The 19,101-nt window shown below is 45.9% G+C and overlaps 1 protein-coding gene across 1 annotated transcript; it reads left to right on the forward strand.

The window, feature by feature from the left end:
* Positions 1 to 911: 911 nt before the first annotated feature.
* Positions 912 to 18,212, forward strand: LOC136625301 (OX-2 membrane glycoprotein-like). The gene is made up of 6 exons (XM_066599393.1): positions 912 to 923; positions 1,031 to 1,124; positions 3,277 to 3,618; positions 12,947 to 13,258; positions 14,883 to 14,989; positions 16,174 to 18,212. The coding sequence occupies exons 2-6, from the start codon at positions 1,079 to 1,081 to the stop codon at positions 16,231 to 16,233; spliced, it is 867 nt and encodes a 288-aa protein (XP_066455490.1). The 5' UTR covers positions 912 to 923; positions 1,031 to 1,078; the 3' UTR covers positions 16,234 to 18,212.
* Positions 18,213 to 19,101: the final 889 nt, after the last annotated feature.

The following is a 19,101-nucleotide window of genomic DNA, read 5'->3' on the forward strand; positions in this document are numbered from 1 at the left end:
AGAGCTGCCGGAAAAGGGAGATGGGAGGGAGTTTAGCAGTGGCTCTGCTAAACTCCCTCCCCCTTTCCGCCCCTTGCCAACTGCCGGCAAAGGGAGGGGCAGGACGGGGCGGGAGATTAGCACACTATCACCACTAAGCTCCCCCACTGCCCCCTTCCCTTGCCAGCAGTTGTCAAGCAGCAGAGAGGGGTAGGTGTTTAACACACTAGCTCCCAGCCCATCTTGCCCCCTCCCTTTGCCGGCAGCCGGCAAGGGGCGAAGAGGGGGAGAGAGTTTAGCTAAGCTAAACCCTCTCTCCCCACCCAACGGTATTTCAGGCTGCGGCGTGTACATGCTGCACCCAGCCGTCTGAATGGGCATTAAAACTTGAGATGGTTGGAAGCGATTTGCTTTTGACTTTATTATTTTGCTGCTCTAAGCATTATGCACTTTCGTTGAATGTGGATGCTATACTTGAGTCAGTCAGTTCATACTGGTAGTATCCAAGTGTGGAATGTTCCTCTGGGAATTGACTGACCTGACTTCCAATCTTCTTCACTTATCGATACTTTGCACTTTATTGATGACCTGGTTATCACAAGGGACTAGGTTGTCTATTGAGACACCTTCTCTATTGAGCATATATGTTTAGAATATCAATTCATTTTTGACATACCCACGGGACTATGAAACCACCCAGATGGGACCGGAACTAAACTTTTGGATTCTATAAAGTGACTAGATGCTGGATTTCTACACTCCATCACACCAAGTACTGATTGGTTGGTTTGACCCTTTGGTATCTCTATCCATAAGTGTCGTTGTGTAGCCCTGCATATTAATCATTATTAGTCAAATTTAATTTTAGGAAGTTGTCTTTTGTGAGGGGCTTTTTTGTAATTTTGATACGCTCCCTGCTGCAGTGATTTCTTTGTATTGTCTGGGTATGTTTATTATCCTATACAGTATTTGATACATTTATAAAAATTCCCCTACAAGAGGTTTCTTAATGATGCGTTTCATGTGATCTTCTTCCTCTTCCTTATTATAGGACAATAAGAGTCATTGTACTCATTTAGGTTTCTACTACAAACTCAGCATGAAGCATCTCAGCATACTTGCCGTTCTTTTTTGCTGTGCACAAGGTGAGTGTTGCAATTGTGGGGTCCTGGGGCTGTCACTGTTATGAGGTCTCGTCACTCTTATGGGGGTCTCCTAGCTGTCATTAATATATGTCTCACGGTTGTCACTGTTTTCGGTATTTTCTAGTGGTACCTGTCAATGTTATCAAGTCCATGTAGCAGACACTTCATGTAATCGTAATTATTGGTACACTAGAGAGAACGTCTCACAAAGATGATCTCAGATTTGGGCACACAGACTATCATAACTCTATGTGCTGCTCATCTGAATGTATTTTATAGTTTCCTGATATCCTCTGTTTCATGTTGGAGACAGGTTACTGCAGCAATGGAAAACAAAGAGTTTCCCCACGGGCACACCAGCCATTGTAACTTCCAAAAGTACAGAAAACATGTAAGTTGCCAAGATGCAACACCTCAAAGGCTAACTTAAAGCATAACCTTTTTTTTAAACCTATTAAAGACGACCTCAGAAAAAATACGTAAAACTATAGAATTAATGCATCATTAAAGGGGTTGTACCAACATTACAAGTTATCCCCTATCTCACTGCTGAGACCCCCGTCGATCTCGAGATCAGAGCTCCCGTGTCCCCTAACTACGGGGTTACTGCACCCCGAACAGTGAGGAGGAGACTGAATGATGTGCTTGCGCATTCACTATCATGGGGACTGTGGAGATACTCGAGCGGCACCTAGTTGAGTATTTCTATCAGCCTCATTGAAATTAATGGAGCGCTGACCACACATGCTCAGCCAGCTTATCCTATCATGCTGATGTCACTGTGGGGGAAAAAAGAGACTCCCGCAATGACAGTAAAGTAGGACCAGAGGTGTCGTTCTTGAGATCGGCTGGGATCTGAGTGGCAGGCGTCGGGGGGTAGCGGGTTGGGGAGGAGAACGCTCGGAGGAGAAGGCAGTTACTCGAGATGAGCGAGGCTTGCTCGAGTAACTGACCTTACCGAGTGTGCTCGCTCATCTCTAGTGAGAACCCCACTGATCAGCAAGGTATCCCCTTATCCTGTGGCAGGAAGTTAAAATGCTCATCTCTCGCCAATGTAAAGTTGTAAATATAGCTGTCAAAGTGAGTCGAATTAACAGTAATGACAGGAAATACAAGATAAATAAAAATGGAAATAGGTTTTTAATTAGGGTCACAACCTTTGAGTTAGTGTTGCCTCACGGCAACTTACATGTTCTCTGTACTGATTTTTCTTGTTAGTCTAGTTCTGAAAATCTCTGAACAGGTATGGATGATATTAGCAGTTTTTCTGCACTGACTTCATGTTTGAATGACTACCAACAGAACCTAAAAAGGTCCAAAATTCTGTGCTGATTTAATTCGTAAGGGGGTATTCCATGGGGTAGATGATAAATGCTACATTGCTGGGGGGTTAGACTTCTGGGACTCTGTTCCCTTGTTACCCACCACTGCAAGATCATGGGTAGTAAGACTCTGAATGAAGCATGCACCCTGCTACTTTATTCAAAGTCTACGGCACAACACGGCTGTTGGGGTCCTAGGACCTATTTAGCATTTAACCCTTTCCAATCCACTGTCTGACCTCTGAAGACATTATGATTTAAGGCTGTACAGCTCCGATGCTGGAAGATGTCTGTCGGGGTTCTCTTACTGTATATTGCCAGCCTCTCTACTGTCGAAACCTATCCAATGTGTCACCTCATGCAGTACTGGCTCTAGCCAGCATATAGCGCCGTTGTATAATGGCAGAAAAAGAGTAAGCTCCCTAGGAAAACCAGGATACTAATTGGATTGGAAAGGGTTAACACCTATCTAGCGGATAGATGAAAGATTCTTAGAATGGTTGTGGTTGAGAGATTCATGACTATCCTCCATTTTATTTTTGGACAATCACTGGTCAAAAAATGCAGGTATTCTGAAGATCATTGACCTTTGAGGAACATGGGAAATTGCCATAAGATTACACCATTTGGATGACCAACACTTGACATACTCATTTACCGCATTATTGACCTATAAGATGTTTTTTTTTCAATGGATGTTCAATCCTTTTTCAAAAAACAGTAGAGAGGGACCAGGGGGGGCATTCAATGAAGCTTATAACATATCCTACTTTACATTATTGAATTACCTCCCTTTCTTCACACTGTTTTAATGTATTTCCTTACTAAAGGGGCAATAAAAGTTAAACATGTTGCAAAAGAAACAGCAAGAATTGGCGACAATGTGACTCTTCAGTGCCAATTGATGACATCCGAACTACATGTCATCCAAATCACATGGCGTAAAGAATCCGGCAAATTTAACGGGACTGTGGCTACCACCAGTAAAGTTTATGGGCAGAAACTTCTCGGTTACTACTCTAATCGGACAAAGTACTCTGGAAGCAACACATTTAATGTCTCAGCAATAACCATCAGCTCTGTGACTCCAGAGGACGAGGGATGCTTTAAATGTATCTTCAACTTGTTTCCATTGGGAGCTTCCACTGGAACAATCTGCCTCGAAGTCTACGGTAAGAGAATTATTGGGGTACGGACAGCAGATTCTGAATGTACTTTAACTAGAGATGAGCGAACGCGTTCGTCCGAGCTTGATATTCGTGCGAATATTAGGGTGTTCGGGATGTTCGTTATTCGTAACGAACACCATGCGGTGTTCTGGTTACTTTCACTTCCTTCCCTGAGACGTTAGCGCGCTTTTCTGGCCAATTGAAAGACAGGGAAGGCATTACAACTTCCCCCTGCAACGTTTAAGCCCTATACCACCCCCCTGCTGTGAGTGGCTGGCGAGATCAGGTGTTCGCCTAATATAAAAGTCGGCCCCTCCCGCGGCTCGCCTCAGATGCGGTGTGAGTTAGATGAGGGACAGTGCTGTTTATACCGGAGCTGCTGTAGGGAAAGAATTGGTAGTTAGTGTAGGCTTCAAGACCCCCCAAAGGTCCTTATTAGGGCCACTGATAGCTGTGTGTTGGCTGCTGTTAGCAGTGGAATTTTTTTTTTTCTCAAAATCGGCTCTGCAGAGCGTTGCACCTGGCATTAGGGACAGAAGTGCTGCATAGGCAGGGAGAGTGTTAGGAGTGCGTGTAGCCTTCAAGAACCTCAACGGTCCTTTCTAGGGCCATATTTATCCGTGTGCAGTACTGTCCAGGCTGCTGTTAGCTGTGCTGCATTTTTTTTGGGCTTCTCAAAATCGCCTCTGCAGAGCATTCCACCCTCCATTGATACTGCAGGGAAAGAATTGTATAGGCAGGGCCACAACACAGTTATTATTCATAGAATATACGCAGTGCTGCCTGTTGGTGGGAAAACAAGTGGAAACAAATCTATTTGTCCAGCCTGTGTCCGTCCTTACGGGCGGTGGACACGTGTGAGCTGCGTGAAAAACATTGCTAAATCATACGCACCCAGCTACGCTTTACTGCTGGCTTCGCCATTTGCTTTCCTTAATTGGGAAAAAAAATACCTGCTCTGCCAGAGTTATAATAACTCTGCTACCCTCACGTTCTGTGACACATAAGCAGGGACACAGCACAGTTATTACACTTCTCATGTTCATTGAATATACGCAGTGCTGCCTTTTGGTGGGAAAAAACTGAAAACAAATCTATTTGTCCTGCCTCTGTCCGTCCTAACGCCTGTGGACACGTGTGAGCTGCGTGAAAAACATTGCTAAATCATACGCACCCAGCTACGCTTTACTGCTGGCTTCGCCATTTGCTTTCCTTAATTGGGAAAAAAAATACCTGCTCTGCCAGAGTTATAATAACTCTGCTACCCTCACGTTCTGTGACACATTAGCAGGGACACAGCACAGTTATTAAACTTCTCATGTTCATTGAATATACGCAGTGCTGCCTTTTGGTGGAAAAACAAGTGAAAACAAATCTATTTGTCCAGCCTCTGTCCGTCCTTACGGGCGGTGGACACGTGTGAGCTGCGTGAAAAACATTGCTAAATCATACGCACCCAGCTACGCTTTACTGCTGGCTTCGCCATTTGCTTTCCTTAATTGGGAAAAAAAATACCTGCTCTGCCAGAGTTAATAACTCTGCTACCCTCACGTTCTGTGACACATAAGCAGGGACACAGCACAGTTATTAAACTTAGATTATTCATTCACTAGAGGCAGTGGGGCCTTTCGTTTTCCCAAAAGGGCAAAAATTATATTTGGCCTGCAGTCTTGCGCCAATTTATTTCCTGCCTGTTAAATCAAATCACTGGTAATACAGCATGCTGAGGGGTAGGGGTAGGCCTAGAGGACGTGGACGCGGCCGAGGACGCGGAGGGCCAAGTCAGGGTGTGGGCACAGCCCGAGCTCCTGATCCCGGTGTGTCGCAGCCGACTGCTGCGCGATTAGGAGAGAGGCACGTTTCTGGCGTCCCCACATTCATCGCCCAATTAATGGGTCCACGCGGGAGACGGTTATTAGAAAATGAGCAGTGTGAGCAGGTCCTGTCCTGGATGGCAGAAAGTGCTTCGAGCAACCTATCGTCAACACGCAGTTCTGCGCCGTCCACTGCTGCAAATCCGAATCCTCTGTCTGCTGCTCCTCCTTCCTCCCAGCCTCCTCACTCCACTACAATGACACCTGCTCAGGAGCGGGAACACTCCCAGGAACTGTTCTCGGGCCCCTGCTTAGATTGGGCAGCAGCGGTTCCTCTCCCACCAGAGGAGTTTATCGTCACTGATGCCCAACCATTCGAAAGTTCCCGGGGTCCGAGGGAAGAGGCTGGGGACTTCCGCCAACTGTCTCAACAACTTTCTGTGGGTGAGGAGGATGATGACGATCAGACACAGTTGTCTTGCAGTGAGGTAGTAGTAAGGGCAGTAAGTCCAAGGGAGCAGCGCACAGAGGATTCGGAGGAAGAGCAGCAGGACGATGAGGTGACTGACCCCACCTGGTGTGCAACGCTTACTCAGGAGGACAGGTCTTCAGAGGGGGAGTCAAGGGCATCAGCAGGGCAGGTTGCAAGAGGCAGTGCGGTGTCCAGGGGTAGAGGCAGGGCCAGACCGAATAATCCACCAAGTGTTTCCCAAAGCGCCCCCTCGCGCCATGCCACCCTGCAGAGGCCGAGGTGCTCTAAGGTCTGGCAGTTTTTCACAGAGACGCCTGACGACCGACGAACAGTGGTGTGCAACCTTTGTTGCGCAAAGCTCAGCCGGGGAGCCAACACCAACAGCCTCACCACCACCACCATGCGCAGACATATGATGGCCAAGCACCCCACAAGGTGGGACGAAGGCCGTTCACCGCCTCCGGTTTGCACCCCTGCCTCTCCCCCTGTGCCCCAACCTGCCACTGAGATGCAACCCCCCTCTCAGGACACAGGCACTACCGCCTCATGGCCTGCACCCACACCCTCATCTCCGCTGTCCTCGGCCCCATCCAGCAGTGTAGTTCAGCGCACCGTTCAGCCGTCGCTTGCGCAAGTGTTCGAGCGCAAGCGCAAGTACGCCGCCACGCACCCGCACGCTCAAACGTTAACCGTCCGCATAGCAAAATTCATCAGCCTTGAGATGCTGCCGTATAGGGCTGTGGAAACGGAGTTCTTCAAAAGTATCATGGAGGCGGCGGCCCCGCGCTACTCAGTTCCCAGTCGCCACTACTTTTCCCGATGTGCCGTCCCAGCCCTGCACGACCACGTCTCCCGCAACATTGTGCGCGCCCTCACCAACGCGGTTACTGCCACGGTCCACTTAACTACGGACACGTGGACAAGCACAGGCGGGCAGGGCCACTACATCTCCCTGACGGCACATTGGGTGAATTTAGTGGAGGCTGGGACAGAGTCAGAGCCTGGGACCGCTCACGTCCTACCAACCCCCAGAATTGCGGGCCCCAGCTCGGTGGTGGTATCTGCGGAGGTGTATGCTTCCTCCACTAAAGCACCCTCCTCCTCCTCCTCCTCCTCCTCTGTCTCGCAATCAAGATGTGTTAGCAGCAGCATGTCGCCAGCAGTCGGTGTCGCGCGGTGTGGCAGCACAGCGGTGGGCAAGCGTCAGCAGGCCGTGCTGAAACTACTCAGCTTAGGCGATAAGAGGCACACGGCCCACGAACTGCTGCAGGGTCTGACACAGCAGACCGACCGCTGGCTTGCGCCGCTGAGCCTCCAACCGGGCATGGTCGTGTGTGACAACGGGCGTAACCTGGTGGCGGCTCTGCAGCTTGGCAGCCTCACGCACGTGCCATGCCTGGCCCACGTCTTTAATTTGGTGGTTCAGCGGTTTCTGAAAAGCTACCCACGCTTGTCAGACCTGCTCGTAAAGGCGCGCCGGCTCTGCGCACATTTCCGCAAGTCCCACACGGACGCTGCCACCCTGCGCACCCTGCAACATCACTTTAAGCTGCCAGTGCACCGACTGCTGTGCGACGTGCCCACACGGTGGAACTCTACGCTCCACATGTTGGCTAGGCTCTATGAGCAGCGTAGAGCAATAGTGGAATACCAACTCCAACATGGGCGGCGCAGTGGGAGTCAGCCTCCTCAATTCCTTTCAGAAGAGTGGGCCTGGTTGGCAGACATCTGCCATGTCCTTGGTAATTTTGAGGAGTCTACCCAGGTGGTGAGCGGCGATGCTACAATCATTAGCGTCACCATTCCTCTGCTATGCATCTTGAGAAATTCCCTGCAAACCATAAAGGCAGCTGCTTTGCGCTCGGAAACGGGGGCGGGGGAAGACAGTATGCCGCTGGATAGTCAGGGCACCCTCCTGTCTATTTCTCAGCGCGTACAGGAGGAGGAGGAGGAGCATGAGGAGGATGAGGAGGAGGGGGAAGAGACAGCTTGGGCCGCTGCTGACGGTACACCGGCTGATTGCCTGTCATCCTTTCAGCGTGTATGGCCTGAGGAGGAGGAGGAGGAGGAGGATCCTGAAAGTGATCTTCCTAGTGAAGACAGCCATGTGTTGCGTACAGGTACCCTGGCACACATGGCTGACTTCATGTTAGGATGCCTTTCTCGTGACCCTCGCGTTGCACGCATTCTGGCCACTACGGATTACTGGGTGTACACACTGCTCGATCCACGGTATAAGGAGAACCTGCCCACTCTGATTCCCGAAGAGGAAAGGGGTTCGAGAGCGTTGCTATACCACAGGACCCTTGCGGACAAGCTGATGGTAAAATTCCCAGCCGACAGCGCTAGTGGCAGAAGGCGCAGTACCGAGGGCAAGGTAGCAGGGGATGTGCGTAGATCGAGCAGCATGTACATCCCAGGCAGTGCAACAGTCTTTAAGGGCCTGGCCAGCTTTATGGCTCCCCACCAAGACTGTGTCACCGCTCCCCAGTCACGGCTGAGTCGGCGGGAGCACTGTAAAAGGATGGTGAGGGAGTACGTAGCGGATCGCACGACCATCCTTGGTGATGCCTCTGCCCCCTACAACTACTGGGTGTCGAAGCTGGACATGTGGCCTGAACTAGCGCTGTATGCCCTGGAGGTGCTTGCTTGTCCTGCGGCTAGCGTCTTGTCGGAGAGGGTGTTTAGTGCGGCTGGGGGAATCATCACAGATAAGCGTAGCCGCTTGTCAACCGACAGTGCCGACAGGCTAACACTCATCAAGATGAACAAAGGCTGGATTTCCCCAGACTTCTGTTCTCCACCAGCGGACAGCAGCGATACGTAAGCAATACGTAGGCTGCACCCGCGGATGGAAGCTACGTTCTCTCTCACCATCCAAAACGGGGACATTTCTGCTTCATCAATCTGTGTCTAATATTCCTCCTCCTCCTCCTCCTGCTCCTCCTCCTGAAACCTCACGTAATCACGCTGAACGGGCAATTTTTCTTAGGGCCACAAGGCTCACTCAAATAATTTTTCAGAACAATTTTTATAAGTTTCAATGCGCTTAAAAGCATTGGAACTTTAACTTGAACCAATTTTTCGTTACACTGGGCTGCCTCCAGGCCTAGTTACCACTTAAGCCACATTAACCAAAGCGATTAATGGGTTTCACCTGCCCTCTTGGCTGGCCATGGCCAATTTTTGGGATGTACATTAGTACTGTTGATACAGCAATTTTTGTGGGCCCTCGCCTACAGTGTAATCAAATTAATTTTTAGGCCACCTGCATTACAGCTGACGTTACCTCAGCTGTGTTGGGCAATGCAATGGGATATTTTTATGTACCGCCGGTGGGTTCCAGGGAGCCACCCATGCTGTAGGTGCACACTGAGTTTTTAATACATCTGTACACTTCTAAAGAACCCGTCTGACTGGGGCATGCAGTGTGGGCCGAAGCCCACCTGTATTACGCACGACATTACTACCTCAGCTGTGTTGGGCAATGCAATGGGATATTTCTATGTACCGCCGGTGGCTTCCTGGCACCCACCCAGGCAGTGGGTCCACAGGGAGTTTAACCTACATGTGTCCACTTGTAAAGAACCCCAGTCTGACTGGGGCATGCAGTGTGGGCCGAAGCCCACCTGCATTAAGCACGACATTACTACCTCAGCTGTGTTGGGCAATGCAATGGGATATTTCTATGTACCGCCGGTGGCTTCCTGGCACCCACCCAGGCAGTGGGTCCACAGGGAGTTTAACCTACATGTGTCCACTTGTAAAGAACCCCAGTCTGACTGGGGCATGCAGTGTGGGCCGAAACCCACCTGCATTAACCCTTTCCAGTCCACTGTGTGACCTGTGAAGACATTAGGGTTTAAGGCTGTACAGCTCCGTTGTTGGTAGACGTCCGTCGGGGTTCTCTTACTGTATATTGCCAGCCTCTCTGCTGTCGGAGCCTATCCTACGTGTCAGCTCATGCAGTACTGGCTTTAGCCAGCATATAGCGCCGTTGTATAACAGCAGAAAAAGAGTAAGCCCCCTAGGAAAACCATATACAAATTGGATTGGAAAGGGTTAAGCACAACATTACTACCTCAGCTGTGTTGGGCAATGCAATGGGATATTTCTATGTACCGCCGGTGGCTTCCTGGCACCCACCCATGCTGTAGGTGCACACGGAGTTTTTACTACATCTGTACACTTATAAAGAACCCCAGTCAGACTGGGGCATGCAGTGTGGGCCGAAGCCCACCTGCATTAAGCACGACATTACTACCTCAGCTGTGTTGGGCAATGCAATGGGATATTTCTGTGTACCGCCGGTGGGTTCCAGGGAGCCACCCATGCTGTGGGTCGACAGGGACTTCACAATAGGGAGTTGTACCTGCCTGTGTCTATGAATTAAAAAGCCCGGTCTGACTGGGGCATGCAGACACCTTGACAGAATGAATAGTGTGTGGCACATAGGTTCCCCATTGCTATGCCCACGTGTGCAGCTCCTGATGGCGGTGGCACAGGATTCTATTTCTCATTGCTTCTGTACAGCATTGTGGGCTATCGCTCCGCCACTTTTAAAGAGGGTCGCTGCCTAGCCGTGCCAACCTCTGCAGTGTGTGCCTGCGGTCCCTCGTCATGGCAGACGCAATTCTAAATAGACATGAGCGTGGTGTGGCATGAGGGCAGCTGAAGGCTGCCCAGGGACACTTTGGTGTGCGCTGTGGGGGGGGGAGGGGGGGCGGTTGGGCAGCATGTAACCCAGGAGAAGTGTCAGTGGAGTGTCATGCAGGCAGTGATTGTGCTTTGTTGGAGGTAGTGTGGTGCTTAGCAAAGGTATGCCATGCTAATGAGGGCTTTTCAGAAGTAAAAGTTGTTGGGAGGGGGGGGGGCACTCTTGCCGGTATTGTGGCTTAATAGTGGGACCTGTGAACTTGAGATGCAGCCCAACACGTAGCCCCTCGCCTGCCCTATCCGTCACTGTGTCATTCCCATCACTTTCCTGAATTGCCCAGATTTTCACACATGAAAACCTTAGCGAGCATCGGCGAAATACAAAAATGTTCTGGTCGCCCATTGACTTCAATGGGGTTCGTTGTTCGAAACGAACCCTCGAGCATCACGGGAAGTTCGTTCCGAATAACGAACACCCGAACATTTTGGTGTTCGCTCATCTCTAACTTTAACAAATTCATTCCAGGAGTTAAAGGGGCATTCCACTAAAAATCTCCCCGCGACTTAGGAAGAAATTCTCTAAATTTAGACCTGTCCTGAAACTGAGACTGAATCACACTTAAGTGCAAGAGCCGCAAATCCAAAGCAATACCATTATGTAAGGTATTGCGCTACTCTTTCTATGTAGTTTCATTATATTTTGGAAAGTTCTCAGGCATTTACAAACCCAACCTATTAGTGTAAATAATGACATCATGGGGTAAAACACTGCCAATTGTAGGATATCATCCCACATACACAATGAATCTGTGCTGAAAATCTGGGGCAGGGGAGTTTATAGTGCAAATGCTGTGGAGTTAACCCCTTCACTCCTGAGACAATTTTTTTCCTTTTTTTGTTTTTCCCTTCACGTCTTAAAAAAAAAAATCACAACTTCTTTATTTACCTGTCAAGTACAGACATCTGAGGGCTTGTTTTTTGTGGGATGACTTGTATTTTTCAGTTGTATCATTTAATGTACCATACTTACAATGTTAGAAAATTTCTAAGTGATATGAAAGTAAAAAACATCCTCAATGTCACAATTTTTTGGTGAAGGGAGGGGCTGTCATGTTTTCATGGCATACACTGTGTGGCAAAAATGACATGTTAGCTTTGTTCTATGGGTCAGTATACCAAATTTATCTTGGCTTTTCTTTTACTTTCTTTTTATGTGTTTTTTGTTGCCATTTTTGCCATCATACGTTTTTTATTTTTCTACTGATAGGGTTGTGCGGAAGCTTTATTTTTGTGGGATATACTGTAGTTTCAATTGGCACCATATTTGGAGTACAAATGACTTTTAAATTTTTTTTATAACATACTTTCTTGGAGACAGTGTAACCAAAAAAACATGACTGACATTTTTTTTTTATGGTGTTCACCATGTGGGATAAATAATACATTGTTTTAATAGATTGGACTTTTATGGATGCGTTGATACCACATATGTTTATTTATTAATAATCACCTTAAGGGAATTGAACTGGCAATCATCTGATCGCTTAGTCAATATACTGCAATACTTCAGACTTACAGTATATTGTATTTCTGCATGCATTAGGACTTGCCACAGGCACATGTTAATAGCCAGAAATACATGGCATTCCTGGTGCCTTCACAAGGCTTTGCGGTGCCATAACACCTGAATGAATCTCATTGTGGGGGAGCCATTCAGGTGACAGAGGCAGCAGCATCTAAATGGTTGACAGATACAATTGGAGTTATCTCACGGCAATTACGATCGGGTGTCAGTTGTCAAAGACAGCAAACATCCACTGGGTATTGAGCGGGCTGGCCTCCTGGGCCCGCTCCATACAATCCTCTCCACCGGAGAGCATGCATGTATGCCCTTTAGTGTTAAAGGGAACCTGTCAGCAACTACTCACCCCTAAAATTGACTTCACTGGCCGGCAAGGATACAAAATCTTCTAATACCCTCTCTTTTCCACTCATGTAACTCTGCAATTAAATTCCAAAGTTATCCCATGCCATATGCAAACCAGTAGAGAGGAGTCATCTGGCCAAGAAGAGTCATGCAGATTCATGAGCTACCAAGCTATAAATGTCCGCAGGTAGTCAGATGATCTGGTAATAAGTACAATAACTAAGACGGAGCATGATAAATGCCCATCAGATTCTGGAAATCATTCCGACTGCATTTAGCACAGCCAATTACAGTAGATTATGGGAATCTGTAAGCGTTTTTTTTAACTTTTGAGTACACATATAATACATTTTATTTCATTATCTGGTGAATGAAGTCACAAACATGAGACCCTGCGGAATTAGACATTTTAGCTTCACATTTTACATACTAAAACTGTGTTTGTTTTTTTTTTATCCTTAGAGGCAAACTTATTGGAACCGAACCTGAAAGTATATGAAATCGCCCACCATGACAGCTTAGGCAAGCTGTACAATGTCACTTGCTCCGCTTCTGGGAAACCGGCCCCCAATGTCACATGGATACTCCCCAACAACCTAAATATTACTCCAGAAATGTACATAAATGTCGACCTGAATGAAAGTGAGACGGTTATAAGTAACTTTAATTTGCCCATTTCCAGCATCAGGAACATGAGGGTCTCTTTGATCTGTGTAGTGAATCACCCTGGCTTCAGCTCAGAAAAACGTCTATCAACAGTTTTAGGTGGCGCTCGTAAGTTATGGAATATTTATCTATATTTCAATTAATCTTCAAGATAACCATAGGCTCTTGAAAAACAGGGATTTGTGATGGGATCCCTCCAGTTCTCTCATATACAAGAGTAGGCTCAAAAGTGAACCTATACTTTACAAGTTCTTTCATTCTCACCTGTGTGTTTCAATTCCTCACGTACTTTGCTTTTGGTGAACTGAAACTTTCTTGTTTCAGTCAGAGTCTGAAAACCCCTCCTGAACCAGTCCAGCTCACACATCTGATGATCTGTTAAAATGCCCAGCAGTCTCATTTCTTGCCAAAGAGTTCATTGTAGGGGGTGAGAGCCGATCTGTGTAATGGGACTCTGCTTAGGCTTATGATTCATGCACAAAGCCAATTACATGGACCACATGCAGCAGCAGATATGAGTCCTTGCAGGTCGTATTGTGGACCAATAAGTACTCTAGAGCCTATTTCCCATGGATGGCTAACTTTTGGCTTCTAAAAGTTGCAATCTTGGTACACATACCAAAACTGAGGCTTTTTGGGCACTGACATCCCACCCAGCCACTTATTGAAAAAGTGGTCAGGGCCCAGCTTTAATGGGTGTGGACTCATGTTGTCCATCACATTTATGGAAATCTACACCAAAAACTAGAGTAGATTATAGCAAAAACCTACTCCAGCTCCTGGCTAATGTAGGATGTTATGTAGCACACAAAGGTGCCGCTAGATGAGCCAAATTTATTAAGAGGCTTGAGCTTCTTGATACATTTGTTTCTTGTAGCCGGGCACGTAGACCAGCGTTTTACATACCAGTCCAAGTAAATAGGCTCCAGTATTCTTCCCTATAATCAAATGCTTCTAAGGTAGAACCCTTTTGTAATATGACAAGTAATCTCTTAATTATTTTTCATATGCATTAGTATAGAATCCATGAGATTAAAAAAAAGCTCTATGGAGCTTATTGACTTCACATCGTCCTTCTTATAACACTGGAAGGCAAACATACAGTAGGTATGATATGGGCCTATAGTTGGCTAAGGACACTGTATCCATACAATGGAACATATTTGCTTAGACCGGCGTTTCATACATTGGTCTAAGTAAATTGTGCGCCCAGCTATGAGCAGAAGCCTTTTAATACACTTGTAAAATCTGGCGACAACTTTGTTTGCCAGTTGGAAACCTTCACTAGGTTCAAACTGGAGAATGTAATGTATGTAACTTTATGGTGTGCCTTATACTAAATGTGATGGGCCATGTGGTAATGCCCTAATGATTGACCCCGTGCAGTTTTTGAAAAAGTGGTGGGCCAGATGTAGATGCCCAAAAAATTGTGCTAAAATTGTGACTTTTGTATAGCACAAAACTAGTGTACAAAATTGTTAGATATGCCCCAATGTCCTGGAGCACTAATAGAGGATATATAGAAAGGACTTCTCCAAGGTGGACAATCCATTTATCAGTGAGTGTTCCAATAATATTTGGCTAGGCTGTAATTAAAAATTGTGCATTTCCCAAACTTAGAGCAAAATCTAGATGTGCTCAGTGAGTCAACTTAATCATGTGATGGAATGAGAAGAATTAATGGCTGATTCTTAAATGTTCTGAAATCACATTTGTTATATTCAATTCACAGGAAACACAGGTACAGATTTCAAGTTGCCTCCTTTTGCCACTCTTACAATTATAGTGTCCGGAATGACGTTTGTAATTTTGATCGGAATTGCCTGGATAATATGCTTGGTTGGTATTTTACAGGTTATATAATTTTTTTTCTGTACATTGCGTTCTCGCTGTCAAGGGTCAAATAGGCCATAATGTAAACTGGGACCCTACTTTATAACTTCCCTTGGTTTGCTGTTGGGCACCTGTATATTGGGAGGCAGATCATAGCCCGACCTTCTGGAAACTACAGAAAGGGCCTTCTTTTGTTGTGCTCCATAAATAAAAGGTATCAGTTTATCAAAAAGCCTGAAGTGGTGCAGATATATATCTAATCGCATTAATGTCTGCATCTACAAAGCTTGAAGAATGCCGATGACATATGTTAGGGTTGCATCAAGGCCCTGGTGCTACTCCTACTTCTGCCCCCTATACCCATGGCCCCTTGTGATTGAGGTCTTTCTCATGTGATATAAGAAGTAAAGATGAGTGAGTACCAAAATGCTCTTATGCTCTCTCTCTCTCCCAGCCAGCCACATACTGCTGTAGACGGTGCACGCTGGCACGTCACAGCAGGGAGTGATAATGTGGGGAGGGGTCAAAACGGGGTGGGGGGGTCGAACACGGCGTGGTACTCGCTCGACTAAAGAACACCATCGAGTATGCTAATACTCGAACGAGCATGTTCGCTCAACTCTAGTAAGGAGTCTACTTTTAATTTAGTAAGACAATGCCAATAATGTTTCAATCAGTGGATTGTCAGACATTCTTCCTAGAATAGTGTCTATGGAAAAACACATATACCTTTACAGAGTGGTCACATTTGGACAGTCCTGGTTCAATATGCCCTATTATGACATATGGATACCAAAGAGGCAATTCCCTGTTCATAAATTCTTCTATAAACCAGAGAAAAGAGCAGCTATTACCTTTTCTGTGATCACTGAGATATAGAAAACCTTGGCCCAAAATGGTCAGATGATTGCCAAGGTGGAATCATTCTAATAAGCAGATGTCTAGTTGCAGTCTACCACTTTAATGCATGAATAAAATGATTATCATGTATTTGTGTTTCTTTCGAATTTAATAGAAAAAAAATAAATATCCATACAATGCCAAGTGTGAACAATTTTGTGATTTTCAACCTATTTACACTCCCCTGAACTTAAATTATATGACCCAGTAACTGCCTTCCTCTATAAATTGATGTGTTAGATAGCAACCTAACATGATAACAATAAATGTATTATATTTTTTCATTTTAGTGTAACAGTAAAACATACAAGGCGTCAAGTAATACTTCTAAAAGGACATTACTCTCATGAGGAATCCATCTCCAGATCAATAGTGGAACTTCCAGTCGGGGACAAGTTTAAAAAATTGTCTATTGTTTTCAGCAATTGTGCAATCATCATTATGTGTCATAAAGTTTCCAAAAACTATATCTCCAGAGGAGGTGAAGCCTGATTTTGATGGAGGTCTGAGCCTGTAGCTCCTTCACCAAAATGTCCTGTCTGGCATTTTTACTGCACATTCTCTCTGAAAAATTGTCATAATCAGGAGAAATAGGAGTGGGTACTCCAAAATCGACTAAATTCCAATCAGATATACAGAAATTCCTAAAGAAATGGAGTGCACACTCACCTGTTGTATTTTCCAACATGGCACCCACCTCAACTGTGGCCTCTGAGGATCTTCCGACCGACACAGATGCTAACAAAGGACACGTACCTGATGCCCCTATATCCAAGGGTTTTGTCCGGAATGTACTCTTCCAAGTGCTGCAACCGGTGATGGCTGAACTAGCAAACATCAAGACAAAAATAAAGCAGATCGATCACTGAGTGGAAGATTTGGAAGGTACATGCTCTGACCTGGCAGTGCACGCCAGGGGCTTTAGCCTAACATGTAAGCCAACAAAAACAGCACAAGGACAGAGCTCTGACCCTAAAAGAGAATCAGGAGAACAGGAGTCGCTATGACAAGGTTCGCATTAAAAGGCCCTCCGGAATCATGGGCAGCATACACACTTAGGAAAGTTGTGGGTGAACTCTTTGCAGATCTGCTAGGAGAGAAGAGGGCCGCTAGCATCGTTATTGAATGCATAAACAGAGCCCTTTGCCCCAAACCGAGGGCAGATGATACCCCCAAAACCGTTATCCTCGACTTCCTCTCATATATAGACAATAATGCAAGCTTAGTGGCACCCAGATCAAATATGTCACCGGATGAAACCATTATTAGAGACTCTGAGAGCTAACAACCTACTGTACAATACTCTAGGCTGTGCACTCTGTCTTGTTGTTTTACCCTATCAGTAATCGATCCTACCTTTTTTGCTAGAATTTCCCTCTACCACATCCCTCCCTCTTCTCCCACCTCTCCAAATGATTCAGAGCCGCTAGATCAAAACATATGTGGTGTTTATACAATAAACACATTTCAAGGATAATAGAATTCCAAAACTTCCCAAAAAGTATTTTTCACGGTGGTTCCATAGTTGTCATTTACTGTGAGATTCTAAAAGTGTCACCATAGCTTTTCATAACGCAATCCCTTTGTTCTGTCAACAACAACATACTGATACGGAAGGACATGCACTCTTTCTTAAGGGAACTATTTTGTCCTCTGTATTCACCTTTGCTAATATTTATGCCCCCAATTCAAATCACGTCTAGTGGATGATCAAGACCCCTGAGAATCTGAAGCTCCTTGCTGAAGAGCCTATAATCCTAACACAGACCTGAATGTTCCCTAACCGAATTTTAGACTCTTCCTCTAGGAGACCCCAGCTCTCACAGGCCACCCTAAGTAGACGCCATACCTCCTTTAGGAACTCAACATAGTAGCCACCTGGAGACACTTCTACTCCACACATAGAGACTATTCCTTTTATTCTCCTGTACACAAGTCCAACCAACGTTTAGACTACATTTTTATATCAACACACCTCATATAAGCCAATAAAAGTCTGACATAGGCAGGTCCTATCCTTTCTCATGTGTAGTATTATCCCGCTGGTCAAAACAAAACCATTGAAATCAATAGTTTCGTTTCATCCCATTTTGAAGTCGTCTGAAGAAGTCCTAAAACCCATATATGTGGCATTCTTATAGCCCTAGATGTAAAAAACAAAAAGAAATTGATTCCCTTCTTGCTCAAAAAGCTGCCATAGAGCGAATCGGGAAACATTCTAGAGCTCTAGCATAACTTTATCATACGGGTCATCACAAGTACTGAGAGAACTGATATGTATATTTTTCCACATGTGTTTTTTACTTGTGTTAAATAAAATTAATTTATTTCTAAATATATTACACATAGTTTTTTAATCAATTCATTTTCTTTACTGGTTTTCTCTCATTAGAGGACTCATATTTATATTAATGTATTCACACACACCTGAATATTCCGCAAGATGCTGCAGAGACTCATATCCTATAAAAAATGTGCACCAAAATCTGTATGGCTAACGTGAATTGTGACACAGATTTTAAAGTGGCTTAAGGCCGCCTGCAGACGGCCGGGTCGGATCCTGCTGCGAGAATTCTCACAGCAGGAACCGACCCGCGCCCCTGCAGTGACCAGTGCGGCTCACCTGCTCCCGCGTCTCTGAAGCTCTGCTATGTGCCGGCTGCCGCCCACTAGTGACGTTTCTGTTTGGGCCTCTGCGAGACCTGCACATATATAGAACATGCCGCGATTTGTTTTCCGTGTGTGTTTTCACAAATCGCCACGGAATTTCCGCCTGTGTGCAGGAGGCCTAATTCTGCTACTAATTCTGTGTCAAAATCCAGCAGATTTTGGTACAGATTTTGACAGCGGAATATCCCACAGCGAATATGCTGGTGTGTGAAAAAAAGCGCTGTATTATTAGCACATTACTACTTGTACATGGAACTTGTCTAGTAAGTGAACCTTAACCCCTTGGTGACCAAGCCTGCTTGCACCTTAATGACCAGGCCAAAATTTGGAAATCTGACATGTGTCACTTTAACATAGAATAGCTCCGTAAAGGTTTTGTATAACGAAGTGATTCATAGGGCTTAGTCAGACGGGCGTTTTTTGCCGCGATTTGCGCATGTGCATGCGTCCGGCGATTTTTTAAAACCATTGCTTTGCAATGGTATCGGACACATGAGCGCTTTTTATGCGCTCGTCCGATAAATTATAGAACAAAAAAATCGCAGATC

Source organism: Eleutherodactylus coqui, chromosome 4 (assembly GCF_035609145.1).
Source record: "Eleutherodactylus coqui strain aEleCoq1 chromosome 4, aEleCoq1.hap1, whole genome shotgun sequence".
Classification (NCBI taxonomy): Eukaryota; Metazoa; Chordata; class Amphibia; order Anura; family Eleutherodactylidae; genus Eleutherodactylus; species Eleutherodactylus coqui.